The sequence below is a fragment of the Nymphalis io genome, chromosome 10 (assembly GCF_905147045.1).
Source record: "Nymphalis io chromosome 10, ilAglIoxx1.1, whole genome shotgun sequence".
In the NCBI taxonomy this organism is placed as follows: domain Eukaryota; kingdom Metazoa; phylum Arthropoda; class Insecta; order Lepidoptera; family Nymphalidae; genus Nymphalis; species Nymphalis io.
The window spans coordinates 3,833,749-3,848,766 of record NC_065897.1 but is presented as its reverse complement, the minus strand read 5'-3'; the positions used below and the strand labels follow the sequence as shown (position 1 = coordinate 3,848,766).

The 15,018-nt window shown below is 33.4% G+C and overlaps 1 protein-coding gene across 1 annotated transcript in view; it reads right to left on the bottom strand.

The window, feature by feature from the left end:
• LOC126771217 (cadherin-related tumor suppressor) overlaps window positions 1-11,438 on the bottom strand; it is a 101,712-nt gene extending 90,274 nt beyond the window's left edge. Inside the window, exon 1 of the mRNA XM_050490973.1 lies at window positions 6,285-11,438. Within this exon, the coding sequence (XP_050346930.1) occupies window positions 6,285-11,438 (5,154 nt within the window). The remainder of the gene's footprint in view (window positions 1-6,284) is intronic.
• Window positions 11,439-15,018: the final 3,580 nt, after the last annotated feature.

Genomic DNA, 15,018 nt, shown 5'->3' with positions numbered 1-15,018 from the left:
TTGAGAGCTCACCTGTGTACTATATGGTCACACATCAAAAATATTTAATAATATATACCAGTGTCGGCAGACATTGCAGCACCTAAGCGAGTTGACAAGGCAAAATTAAATGTTAATAATTTTGTTGGAGTGAATATAATAAATAAATAAATGAATATATGTAAAACATTTGCGATGTTAATGTACTTTTAAAATAATTAGGTATAAAAATTGCTCCGCATGCCTTCATTCCTTATCCAGATCGAAGACGAAAAGTATTAGGTACCTAAGTGACTTTTTTCTCCGATAAGGCTTTTAGAGGACGCGCCACCCAAAGTCGTTATCAATTGCGCCTCAAAACGCATTAGACGACGTAACGTAGGTTGAAATAAACGCTGATTTAACATACAATTTTTTCTCTCAACGGGCACGTTCGTCCCGACCAATAAATTTCTTGATAAAAACTGAAACGTTAATAAGTTAAAATGCCCGACTCTATATCGGCAATTTAAAAGACAATCTCTTTATTGTTATTTATTTTACTATAAATGGATTATGTACAGTTATTTTAAAAAGTCAAATGTAATGTGACTGGATTCGTACTACTTTATTACCGTGTTAAGAGATTAAATTCCGAATAGTATTAACGACATTGTATAAAAATGTGACATGAATATAATAAAAAATCAGTCAAAACTTTTTGTATAGATAAAAAGTTTATGCAAGACAATTACAACAACAACGTTTTATTATAACCGATAAAAATATAATCGACATTACAATAAAAAAAAAACAATAAACATTTAACTAATGACAGAGTCGAACCTAAACGGCACAAAATACTTCTAAGCATAGACACAAGTCTATTAGTATTGGCGTGAAATAATGAAAGCTATTTCACAGTATAACGTAACTTGTACGTTCATTAAGGCGGGTGTCGATGCCCGCGCCGGCGGGAGCACGTTGCATAAATCAGAAGAGGGAATGCAGCTTGGCGCCCTAATGCGCTTTCGATGTCAGGTGATAGTCACCCTCTAGCCGGGCTACCTTAAACCGATACTTTTTAAAATGATCATATTTTAACAATTGATCGCTCACTAATCCTAACTTACTCATGATTACTATTATCACAAATATTATAAAATAAAGCGCTATATACTAAAAGCGATAAACTCAAAAGCTACCGAATTTATTTTCATGCGGCCTGCACTAATGTACGGAGTGATTCACGAGGAAGGTGTGGGTATATAAATCATAAGGGTTTTGGGTAAACTGGCTGAAACATGACGATCATCGTTGAAGATGTCGGAATTACGCATACTGACAGAGCTTTACTGGCATGCACTGCGTAAACCAATTTATAATATAAACCAGTTATAAATGTATTTCGATATAAACGTGCGACGCCGGAACGAATAGCTAGTTTCTTTAATAAGTATCAAACACTTGCTTATTTATACCATAATTTAAATAATTTCTAATATTAAGAATATTAGTAGAAATTATGTTTGCTAATTAATTAGACAGTATATAATAAAAATAATGTACTATTAAATTGTGATATTAAATTAAAAAAAATTTTTTTTTTCATTACAAGAACGAATAATAATAAATAAATTTAGTAAATATTATATATAAGTAATTTAATTTATCTAGAAAAGGTTAAAATAAATAAATAAAAAATATACTGCGTTAAAATACAGGACGTGCATTTTACAAGACTGAAGATTCCATCGTGAGGCAGGGAATATTTGAAATAACGTTGGGTGATTTAAAGATGACTAGAAGACGCCACTAAACAAATGTTACTTCCTTAATCGTTTTATACGAGGTTATTTTATCGCTTAATCTCATGCCATAGTTGTAGGACGCAGTCAGCAAATAAGAAAATATTTAATAAGATAATTAACTCACGAGATAACGCTCTATTACACACTTTTAGCAGTAAAAAAAAGTAAAGTATCAGCCTGTTAACCCTCCTTTTGAGAAGAACAAGATCTGCGAAATAATCTCCTAAAATGCTTCAATTCGGTTCAGTAAAAGCCTGTTAATGTCCCACTGCTGGGCTAAGGCCTCCTCTCCCTTTTGAGGAGAAGGTTTGGAGCTTATTCCACCACGCTGCTCCAATGCGGGTTGATAGAATACACATGTGGCACAATTTCAATGAAATTAGAGACATGCAGGTTTCCTCACGATGTTTTCCTTCACCGTTAAGCACGAGATGAATTATAAACACAAATTAAGCACATGAAAATTCAGTGGTGCTTGCCCGGGTTTGAACCCACGATCATCGGTTAAGATTCACGCGTTCTTACCACTGGGCCATCTCGGCTTTTCAATTCAACTCAATGGATACTAAATTAATGACATGACAATTTAGTAGTGCATCCGTGGTTTTGAACCCACAATTTTCGGTTAAGTTTCACGTGACGCACATCGTTTTTTTTCCTACTACATACCGACATGCTTTAGTAAAGCGATTTTACCTTAAACCTCAAGGTAAAATCGCATTACTGATATTGAATTTTTTGATTGTGGTAGACGCCACAGAATTTTTAGAATTCCATAGTCAAACTGGTACCTTTATTATTTTACTACTTCCTGCCTTCATTTGTTTTACTTCGTTTTTATCACCTTTCTGGCAGTTAAAGCAAATAAGCTGTTGAGTGGATATAGTTTCAAAAGATCAGTCTACATTAAACTACAGTCGGAGTTTTATAAAAATAGATGAATTTGAATGATATTTTTGTGATTTATGTAGTTAGATAAAATTACAAATATTAAAACGAAGTATGTTTAGTTCGACAAACAGTTGGTTGAACGCAAAATATATTTATATAATACAGCGTTATTGTGCTTTTTTTATAGAATAGAAAGGCGGACGAGCATATGGGCCACCTGATAGTAAGTAGTCACCAACGCCCATAGACATTGGCATTGTAAGAAATGTTAACCATCGCTTACATCACCAATGCGCCACCAACCTTGGGAACTAAGATGTTATGTCCCTCGTGCCTGTAATTACACTGGCTCACTCACCCTTCAAACCGAAACACAACAATACCAAGTACTGCTATTTTGCGGTAGAATATCTGATGAGTGGATGGTACCTACCCAGACGAGCTTGCACAAAGCTCTACCACCAGTAAAAATGCTAAAATAAAACCAAAAATATCATGATATAAAATGATTATTTTAAAACAGACGAAGTCAAATTTAAGTCTAATAGATACTCTGTATAAAGATAGTAAAATAACTATTTATTAGTGGAAACACATTGGTATGTGCTTGTGTTTATGTTCGCACATCCGGGTGTTAATATAAATGGGCTGGAAATAACGGTAGTAATGTTTATTACAAGGCGTTACCCATAAATATAATGAAAGCATAAGTCATAATGGTAATCATGCAAATAATCATGTTATAATCAATAAAAATAAACAATTGTTATCAAATATTGATAAAAGTTAATAATCAAAAACATATTTCTGTTAAAATATTAAATAACATCATATCACATAAAATAAGTATCCTAAATATAAAATCTGAATCGATAGCCATAAAAATACCTTTCCCATAAGACGTTACAGTCCAAATGTGCGAAAAAACACCACTATATCAAAATAAAATTGTTATTAAGAGTGACACTCAACACTTAACGGTCAATAACCTCTCAAATCGAAATGTATAAGCGAATGAACTGTCCTAAGTATTATAAAAATCTTGTTATTTTTAATACATTTAAGGCATTATACGAAGGGCGGGTTTCATCGTCCCATAATCAGTTATAAAGTGTTAATACAAATTTTGTTTTTTATAATTATATGAATACTTTTAACAAACATGAGTACTATAGATATGGAATTTAATATAAATTTGGTCTGTGCAATTACTTTATCAACATTTTAATTTCATTTTAATTATTTAAAATATAACAGTGCAGAACTATACATTTAAAAAAAAAAATGAGCGATTAAAACATAGAAACTTGATGCTATTAAGGTATATCTTGCCATAGAAATTGAAAGATTATTATTTAATTGTTATAACAAAATTTAGAATGCGTATGATATATAACACCCAACAAAAAAATAAAAACCCAATTAGGCAAACAATTAATAGACAAGTATCCGTACAATATCCAACAAACTGTGCTCATTTATGATTTTAAATAAACAATATTCAAGCAATAGTATATAATATAATATAACATTTGTAATATATAATATAACATTTTTTTATTTAAATAAATAATATTTCGGGCACATTTTTATCTACCTCGACAAATATATTTATAAGTATTTCTTCATAATAAAAACTCAAGAAAACGCCTTGGTAAGTAAGTACACGCTTTGTGCAAGGCATGGAGAGGAACCACTCTGTCAATCCACCGCTAAACAAAGACTTAAGTGAGCCAGTGTACAAGCGTAAAGGATCGTCTAAGATCCCTGTATGATGTATGTATCAATGATTATAAAGAGTGGTAACCATGTGGAAAGTGACGGTGATGCTGACATCAGATGGCCGATTCTTTGGAATTAGAATGTACCCAACAATATATATCAAATAATAGCCAACAATGACGAATTTCGGTTTTATTGGTTAATGCTTTATTGTCATATAACAAATTGATCACTTAATATTGTTAATATTAAAATATATCGAGGTTTGTGTACACTCAAGGTAGATTTGAATTAATAAAAGTATTCTCGTATCATAAATACAACCTTTCGTATTTTGGTGTTGAAAAATAAAAATATCGTTTAAGTCTTCTTAAGTGAATTTACAAGTATACTTAAAAACGATTTTTCCCTTTATGTTAAATAAAAAAATTAAACTTTTTCTTAACACTTATCTGAGACTGGTGATAACTGTAAATTTGAATTTGATAAAACGCTAAATATTTCACGCCCATAAAAATACTCGTATGTATGAACGATTATTATATATCATATATGAAACACGACTCCATCGTTTTTTAATAACAACATATGTAAATGATAATAATACAGTCCGTATACTATAAAGCGAGTGTGTATGGAAAATTCGAACACAAGAAAAGAAATAAAATAAGTAATCAGTAATTTATTCTAGACTAACCAGTACGCTTCTGTAATCTTTTGTAACGAGTTTAAATTAATACGTTTCACAAATAACTTTAAATAATTGTATTATATACATATAGAAGTCACAATTGTATGGTATACAAAATAACGTATACAATTTCAAATTACATAATAACTTTAAACCATCATAATGCAAAGTGAATTGACGATTTTTTTTATAGTATAGGTAGGACGAGCATATGGGCCACCTAATGGTAAGTGGTCACCAACGCCCCCATACATATACATTGACACTGTAAGAAAAGTAAACCATCGCTTACATCGCCAAAGCGCCACCAACATTGGGAACTAAGATGTTATGTCCCTTGTGCCTGTAATTACACTGGCTCACTCACTCTTCAAGCCGGAACACAATAATACTAAATACTGCTGTTTTGCGGTAGAATATCTGATGAGTGGGTGGTACCTACCCAGACGAGCTTGCACAAAGTGCACTGCGATGTGACGATATGATTATATGCTTAAGTATTTATATTCTTATGCTCAGTTGTTATAAATATTATTATTAAAAGTAACTATAAATGCAATCTGAACTATAAGTCTTGTTATACCTAAAACTTGGTTAACTTAGGACATATAATTGATAATATTGGGTAATTTGATTGGTGAAAAAGAGTCATTTCTAAGCTTATTGTCGGTCAATAGGGCTTCTAAACGCCTCCTAGAATTTCAATTGTTTTAAATATCAAGTTCATTTAAATAGTAAGAAACAAGGACTTTAAATGGATTTCGTTTTAATTAATTTATATCATATTTTACTTCGTTTTTAGCTAATATTGGCATTACACGAAACGACTTACAAATAAAATTCATGTTTCATTTAATCTTTAGAAGGTTTCAGAACGAATGTTGTGATATCGTTGCGAGACGCAGCTTATCGTTAATTTAGAGTCTCCGATTAGAGTCCGCAAGCCGACGTACGCTAACGAGCATTCGTTTTAAATTTATTTTTATTTTAACAACAGTACGGTGCCGATGTTTTGTCTTCCACCGACGATTGTGCGAAGTTAATTGGATTGCCTGATTTAAAATAAGTAAATAAAGCGTACCCATATTTATACGACATAACATTGGTATTTTGATCATGACATCTGTCAGAGGGGTGCACTCTTGTTAGCGTTTTATAACGATTTAACATATTTGTATGCAAAAAAATTAAAATTGTATATTGTAATTTACCTTTGTCATCGTTGATTGCAGCGGCGAACCCGTCGATACAGCACAAATTTCTACTTCATATCTGTCAACGCCAGCTTCTCTGTCCAATGAAACTGCCGTTGATAAAATCCCTAATGAGGAATCTATATCAAATAACCTGTCCACTTGTTTATTATCACCGGTCACATTCACTATATAATACTCTAATCCCGCTTTATAGTTATTAGTCAAATTTAACACAGCAGTTCCAGCTTGTTCGTTTTCAGCTACTGAAATAGACCCTACATTGGTCCATGTAATGCCCTCTAACTCCATTCCCCCCATTATAACAGTCAAATAAGTTTCCGTACTTTTTTGTTCACTTAACACAGCTTCATCTGTTGCTTTAATGACCAGATTCCACCTGGCATCTGGCATAGCAGGAGGATATCGCAATGATAAAGCCCCATTACTTCTATGCAAGTCAAATATATCATTACCTCCATGAATCAATTTATAAGTAACCAGTCCATTTGTTCCAGAATCGAGATCACGAGCCAAAACGTTCATAATAAATATTCCGTGACTCATACTTCGACCTAACCGAGCAGAGTTAATTACAGCTGCATTCATAGAAACAAAAACAGGTGCGTTGTCGTTTATATCTTCTACAATAACAGTTACAAGTTTTTCTGCAGATAATCTAGTCGAAGGTGGTTCAGCTCTGTCATAAGCTACAACAGTTATTCTAAATGTGTCAATACTCTCTCTGTCAATAGGCAATAAAGTATGAATGACACCTGTTATGTTATTTATTGCAAAATGCCGTCTCCCATCATTCGGATCTTGATGTGTAATTGAGTAATAAACTTTACCATTCAATCCTGAATCTGGGTCTTCGGCTGTCACTGTAACTATTGGAGTATGCGTAGGGATCCCTTCACGTATTTGTCGTACAATAGCAGTATTAGTAAATACTGGCGCATTGTCATTTGCATCTATTACATTGACCACAAACGAAATACTTGATGAAAGACTTGGACTGCCATTATCGGTAGCAGTAATGTTTAAAACATAGGAAGTCAAATCTTCATAATCTAAATGCTTATGAAGAAATAATTCTCCGGAATAGCTATCAATAAAAAAGGTTTCTTTTCTATTACCTGATGAAATAGAAAATTGTAATTCATTGTTTATACCTAAATCCGCATCGTTTGCATAAAATTGTATAATTTTTTTATTAATTGGTTCTGTTTCTAAGACTGACACTTTCATCTGTGTCTGGGAAAATGTAGGCGCATTATCGTTTTCATCAAGTACATCCACGCTTATTGTTGTACTAGAAGAAAGCTGGATATCCTGTCCCGAGTCTTGAGCCAATATTGTGAGTAAATAATGATCTACAGTCTCCCGATCTAAAGGCTTATTAATAAAAAGTTGACCAGTTGCTTCGTCGAGTGTAAATTTGCCCATATCATCACCACCTATCAGTTTGTAATAAATATCTCCGTTTAGGCCTTCATCTGCATCAGAAGAATATACTCTCATAATGGAAGCTCCTACTGCCGTCCCTTCAGATACGTCAACCGAATAAGGAGTCCGTGTGAATATCGGTGCGTTATCATTGACGTCCGTTATATATATCGTTACTCTAACGGAGTCTGACAGTTTTATCTTACCGTTGTCACTTACAGTGACTGTCAATGTGATATAATTTTGACCAGAGTTTTGGGCTAAGTTTTCTCTGTCAAAGGATTTTAAGGTTTTTATAAAGCCATTTCTTGAATCAATCCTAAAATCACTTTGAGCAATAGGTAAACTAAACGTCAATTCGGCATTGCGCCCTATATCTTTATCTGTTGCTGTCAATTTGCCTACAAAAGTATCAGGTGGTTCATTTTCTTTTATTTTAAATATGAATGTTGTATTAGTAAACTGTGGGCTGTTATCATTTTCATCTAAAACATGAATAACAACAGGTACTTGTGATGATCTTGGCGGCTTACCGTAATCGGACGCGGTTATTGTCAAAGAATAATAATCTCTTTCTTCTCTGTCAAGTGTATTTTTAACATAAAGATAACCATCAGGAAAAATTCCAAATTTTCCGTCCATATTTCCTTCAGTAATAGAATAAGATATTCTGCCATTCGGGCCCAAATCAGCATCCGAAGCTGATATTGCAAAAAATCTAGTATTGACATAAGTAGATTCTAATAAGGAAGTTTCATATGAAGTGTGGTCAAATACCGGTGTATGATCGTTGACGTCGTCTATAATAACAGTAATTGTATGTTTAGTGGCAAGAACAGGTCTGCCGGAATCAGAAGCAGTAACCTCTACAGACAAAACAGAGCCTGGTTCATTTGTTATAGCTTTGTTTAAATATATTACGCCAGTAGTCTCAGATATTCTAAAAGTATTGTCAGGATTGTAATTTAAAGCATAGGACACTGTTCGATTAGAACCAGAGTCACGATCAGTTGCTCTAGCAAAATATACTTCTTGGCCTACTGCCATATTTTCCGGTATATGGATATCATCTTTTCCTTCTATAAAATATGGGTAATTATCATTTACATCCAATACCGAAATATTAACAGTAGTAAATCCAAAGGCTTGACCACTTTTAGCCATAATTTTTAAATGATATGTCATTTTATCTTCCCGGTCAATATTAGATTCAGTAGTTATTGTTCCAGTCTTTTCGTCTATTTTAAAAACATGTTTAGGATCACCTTCCATTATATAATATAACATCGAATCACTAAATGTTCTTGTACCAACTTTGCCAACAAAACGTCCAGCCTGAAATTTTGATGTTCCTTCATCTTCAATTATTTTAAAGTTGTAACCATTATATCCCTCAAACTCCAAACTTTTTCGGTATGAAGATTTAATTATATCAACAAAGGCATCTTCGATAGCCCGTCTATTACCTTTGTCTTTACAAGATATTCGCAACGAGTAAAGTGCTTTGGGAGCTTTACGAAAATCTTTTTGTAGTATTATGTTACCAGTCATTGGCTCTATATCAAAATAGCCATCGCCTCCACTTTCGAGCTTGTATATAATTTTTGCATTTTCACCTTCATCTAAATCCAATGCATTGACTCTAAGAATATTCGAACCAAGAGTTGCATCTTCTCTCAGGCTTTCAAAATATCTTTGAGGATAAAATAAAGGATCATTATCATTCACGTCGAGCACTTTAAGAAATACTGTGGCAGTTGAAGACTGTGGTGGATATCCTTGATCCTTAGCAATTACTTGAATTTCGTATAAAGAATTTTTTTCTCTATCTAGTTCTGCTGCAGCACTTAATTGACCTGTTATAGGATCAAGTATAAAAGTGTTTGGATATTTTCTTTCTACGCTTGAAGAAAGATAATATGATACTGAACCATTAGTTCCCTGATCATAGTCAGACGCAGCCAAAATAAGTATTTCTTTAATAGGTTTCACATTTTCTGGAAGAGTAGCATTAATTTGAGATTGTGGAAAAGACGGTGCTTCATCGTTTTCATCCAATATAGTAATTTTTAGCCTTGTATAAGCCCATTTCGGATTTGGACCACCGTCCCTTGCTGAAACGTTTAGTTCAACAGTTCCCTGTATTTCTCTATCTAAAGCAGATCTTGTTGTTACTAAACCTGTCAAATGATCAATCAAAAACCATTGTTGTTGATTGCCATCGTAAAAATCATAAAATATTTCAGCGTTAACCCCAGAGTCTTCATCAGTCGCTGTTATACCAGCTACATAAGTTCCAGAAGGAGCAAGTTCACTTAAAACCGTTGAGTATTCTGATTTTTCAAATACAGGTTCATGGTCATTTACATCATTCACATGAATAACTAGAAATGATGTAGCAGTCCTTGCAGGTATTCCTTTGTCGGTTGCAACAACTGTTAAATTATATTTACTTATTTCTTCTCTATCTAAAATACCATTTACATGCACGATATAGACACTGCTTGAGTTTTCTAATCGAAAATGATTCAGTTCATTTCCTGCTACAATATGCACGCTAGTTATACCATTAAGACCCGCATCTAAGTCAGTAACCGTGATAGCAGCTACGAGTGACCCATTTTTCGCATTTTCATCAACAGTAGCAAAACTAGCTGTTGGTGGTACATAAGTAAATGTTATAACTGGATCATGATCATTTGCATCTATAAGATTAACTGTTACATACGTTCGGGCATCCTGACGAGGCACTCCATGATCTTTTGCTATAACTGTTAGCACACAAGTCATATTACAAGTTTTATTGCTACAATACTTTGGACAATTTAATTTTTTTATAGTAGTTATAACGCCTGACTCTGGATCTACTGCGAATTGTTTTTCTGTGTCGCTTACTTCGTAAGTTATTTTACTGTTATCACCCAAATCACTATCTGTAGCAGTTACTTTAAGAACTGTTGTTCCAGGAGGCACACTCTCATTTAGTGACACAGAAAAGTCGCTTTGATCAAAAATAGGAGGATTATCATTTACGTCTAAAATAGACACATTTACTTGAAGATATCCGTACTTAGGTGGATTTCCGCCATCACGCGCTGATATATTTAAAGTATAAAAATCATTTGTTTCTCTGTCTAATTTTCCTGTAGTTTCTAAATGCAAGTACGAAGTTTGGCCACTGGGATTTACCGTAACATTTAAACGAAACTTTCCTTCATTATCACCATCTACAATTCTGTAATCATTAGTAATCCCATTTTCACCCAAGTCGTTATCAGTAGCAGCATCTAGCAATAGTTTAGTTCCCGGCGCTGCACTTTCCGAAAACGCAACAGCTATTATAGGTTCAGGAAATTCCGGGTAATTATCGTTTACGTCCGTTACCCGAAGTCTGACTTCTATAGGATATGTAGGCTGACTTGATAGAACAACAAATGCGTAACGATCTACACTTTCACGGTCAAGAATCGAGTTAGTTTTGATTTCTCCCGATAATGGATCAAGAACAAACTCTTTCGGCGGTTCATTAAAGCGATATGTAAAGCCAGGCTTAGTTGGGATTCTTCCAACAATCGTTCCAATAGGCTGAGCCTCGGGTACGCGAAGGTCAACTCCAGTATCGACGGCACGAGACTGCATCTGTTCGGCGGCGGCGCCAGCGCCCGCGCCGGTTAGCAGCGCCAGCGCGACCAGCACCACGTGCCACCGCCCCATCCTAGTCATGACACTGTTGATAACATTGCAAGGTTAGGACTCTTGCAGCGAAAGTACCCCGTGACTAAAACGATTATTGTGTCCCGTTCGCGCAGTGTCGCGCACTCACTCGTTTCAGGTATGCAACATGGCCGCGACGGCCTGCGCGAGCACGAATATCTCACAGAAAGTGCGACCCGCCGTTGCGCCTACGCCGTCACATTCATTCGTAAACACACGTGACACTCACTATCTACACCAGTTACAGAACTAAAATATTCGTATTTATAACTTATTCATGTACTTAACGAACAGTATTTTTACAACTCGTACTAAATTAAGATATCACACAATGCTTAAACACAATCCTTCAAGTTATTTTCACTGTGTTGTATATATACCGCAACTATAACGACATGCAAGTTGCGTCGCGTTCGACTCAGTACTAGCGGGCGGAGGCTTTTTCGACGCCCCGCGGCCGTCCCTGCTCCTCGCCGAACTTCCCCCGCAGCCTTAAAAGCTCCGACCGTGGCTGTAGAATGATGATGCCAAGATAATGGCCGCCCAAGGATTCTACTATTTATTTCATTGTTCGAGATTACTTTATACTTGCCATTTCTGAAGAAAATATATTTGTTATTAAAAAATCAACAGAGAAAGAAAAAGCTTTTTGTTTATATATTATATTGAATGTAAAAATAAAAACTGTCATCATTTTTTATTTTAAATATTATTTCCGTCCCTGTATACGTAAATATATAATGGACAATCTACTATTTAAGAAAAAAATTTAATTAATTGTAATTATATATAACGTTTTTTTTTTAAATGGTAATTTTGATATATTTATTGATATTTTTATTGTTTGATAGAAATGTATCGTATATCGATATATTATTGTTTTAATGAACGACACCACTGTATTACATCACAAAATATCAAAACGCGTTGAAGTCTTTTCAAAGACAGCGTATATAAAATCTAATCTTTACTTCATATTATTCTTCTCTTACATTTTACTGAAGTGAGATTAAAGTAACCTGTTATGCTACCTATGGTATTATCTAATGTAATTTTTTAAATTAGAAGACAGTCGAGAAAATTTTAAAACATATTTTGTACAAAATATTTAAATACATAACAACAATTGAAGTTAACTTTTATTTCAATTGATTACAATTACATATTGTAATTAAAATTAATTTTGGGATAGTACTAACAAAATTCAAATGATAAATTCTAATAACATTAAGTATTTTGAATTATAAACTTGTAATATTATGAACGGCAAAATCAATAACATAATTCTATAGTTAAGTGTATTGTAAGAGATAAAAGCTCCATCTAGATCAAATTCACGCAAAAGCTCATCACTAACGCCGTGGCGTTTTAATATTAGCTACTCTTAGAACTTTTAAGCTAATATCACCACTTTTCAATAGATGGCGCTACTTTGTAAATTTTAAAAAACGCAACAGGAGAAATGGAACAAAGAAAAATGGTTATTAAACAATTAAAATAAAACCCACATTAACACGTCACAATATTTTACTGCAAATGTTAAGTGTATAATAAAATACGACTAAATAACACGAAATAGAAAATAAAAAATTCTGTACGATTACAATATTTTTTGTAATATATATTTTTTGTTATGTATCGTAAATATATATATATTTTAATTGATCTATAACAATATATGCACTCGACCTCTTTTGGACGGTTAAAAATAGACATGGACCGTCACTTACTATATTTTCATTCGAAACACTTGTTGCTGAAATGGTTTGACGTCACTCCCCACTTTCAGCGCACCAGCAGTTACACCCGAGGGGGTGTGCCTCCCTCCGGGACGTGCTGACGTAAGGACTTATTCTCATGAATGGAAAGAGTCATATACTTGGCTGACTTGGTACTCATACCTAAAAAATACAATACCACGTATTACGTCATTTCAATTGAATTTCCCTCATCACAATACTTTACCATTTAACGTATTATATTGCTATAAGTGAAAAGTCAGAGATAACCCCAATTTTTACATATTTTATGAGTTAATTAAGAAAATAGTAATGAATTAACATTAATAAATCTAACTTCTGAGATGTTATTTTAATATAGTTTTGTTTATTTACCCATCTATATATTATGAAAGTGATACACGTATATATTTGAATTTTACAATATCAATAACAGAAGTATTACTATACATTTATAACACAATGTTTTATTAAATTCACGTTAACCTTATATATCCAAGTAAATTATAGATAACGATTTTTTCGTAGCGTATTTTTTATTAATAAAACAGCTGCCGCCTACGTCCGACGCGGAGCGCGCCTCTTCGTTAGAAGCATAGTTATGAGTATAATATTATATGAGTAAATTCGACGCCAATGGAAAACGAAGCTCTATCAAAACTATCGTTTGGTTACGTAACAAGCAGACGCGCATCGAGATGTTGCAGTTGAAAAGGCGTCTTCGAGAAATACAATTATTGTGAAAACTCGTAGAATGGCATCACTAAAGGAAATCTATTTTTAACATCAGTACCGTCCTAACTTCTTTATGATACAAAGAGAAAATTCTTATTTCAAAAACAACTTATTTTTTTCAAATATAAATATTTCTTTAAAGACTGAAATAGAATATTACCTCAACTTTATTATCATGTATTATAAGATAAGCTACTCATAATTACAGAATATAAATGTATGCAAAAAGACAATCTTATCGTTAGTGCATTTCCATGTTGTCACAATTAAAAAAATACATACTTTACTTTTATTTTGTCAGTAAAATATGATGATCTACGTAGCTGGGAGATATCAAAACACGGCATTTGCAAACAGCTGTGATTAAAAGCAAATATGACGTGAACATTGTGAAATTGATGAAAAAGGATTATTGATAACATAAAAATATATAAATATATTTATATTATAATATCAACTCACATAATTACATGTTAATATCCCATTGCTGGGTGTTGGCCCCTCCCTTATGGGTTGGTATCTATAATATTATGGTATCTTGTGCTAGAATGTCTTCCGAAATATGCATAACTATTTTTCTCTTCACCAAGCACGATACAATATAATACATTTTTTAAATTATTTATACACATATTTTATAAATCTTTGTGCTCCATATAACCGACACACACAGCTTTATAATGCTATGAAAACGATAATGTCACTCAATTAAATTATTTATAGCCTATAGTAATCGTATGTACGAGTACTTCTAATCAATAATAAAATATTACTTGTAACAACAGAGTACACTTCTTCTTAATTACATAGTTTTTAAATTCGAAAGGTTCGAATAATAAAAACGTAAGACCGAACGTCTGCAGTACTGAGTTAAATGTCTATTTCGTTCTACATTTAAAAATAACAGATTCAAAACATTGATGTCAATTTTTACTAGTTATTGAGTCGCAACGTCGACGTAGGGGCGCCAGCCGGTCATCGACATCTTGGTACTTCCGCTTTGGAAGTTGAATATGCACTTCAACTATTTAAGAATAGCGATTTCACCCTCTCCCGACCTGCCCCATGCGATTCCTGTAAATCTGCGCTGATGTGAAAAAAGGCTTTGTAATCTG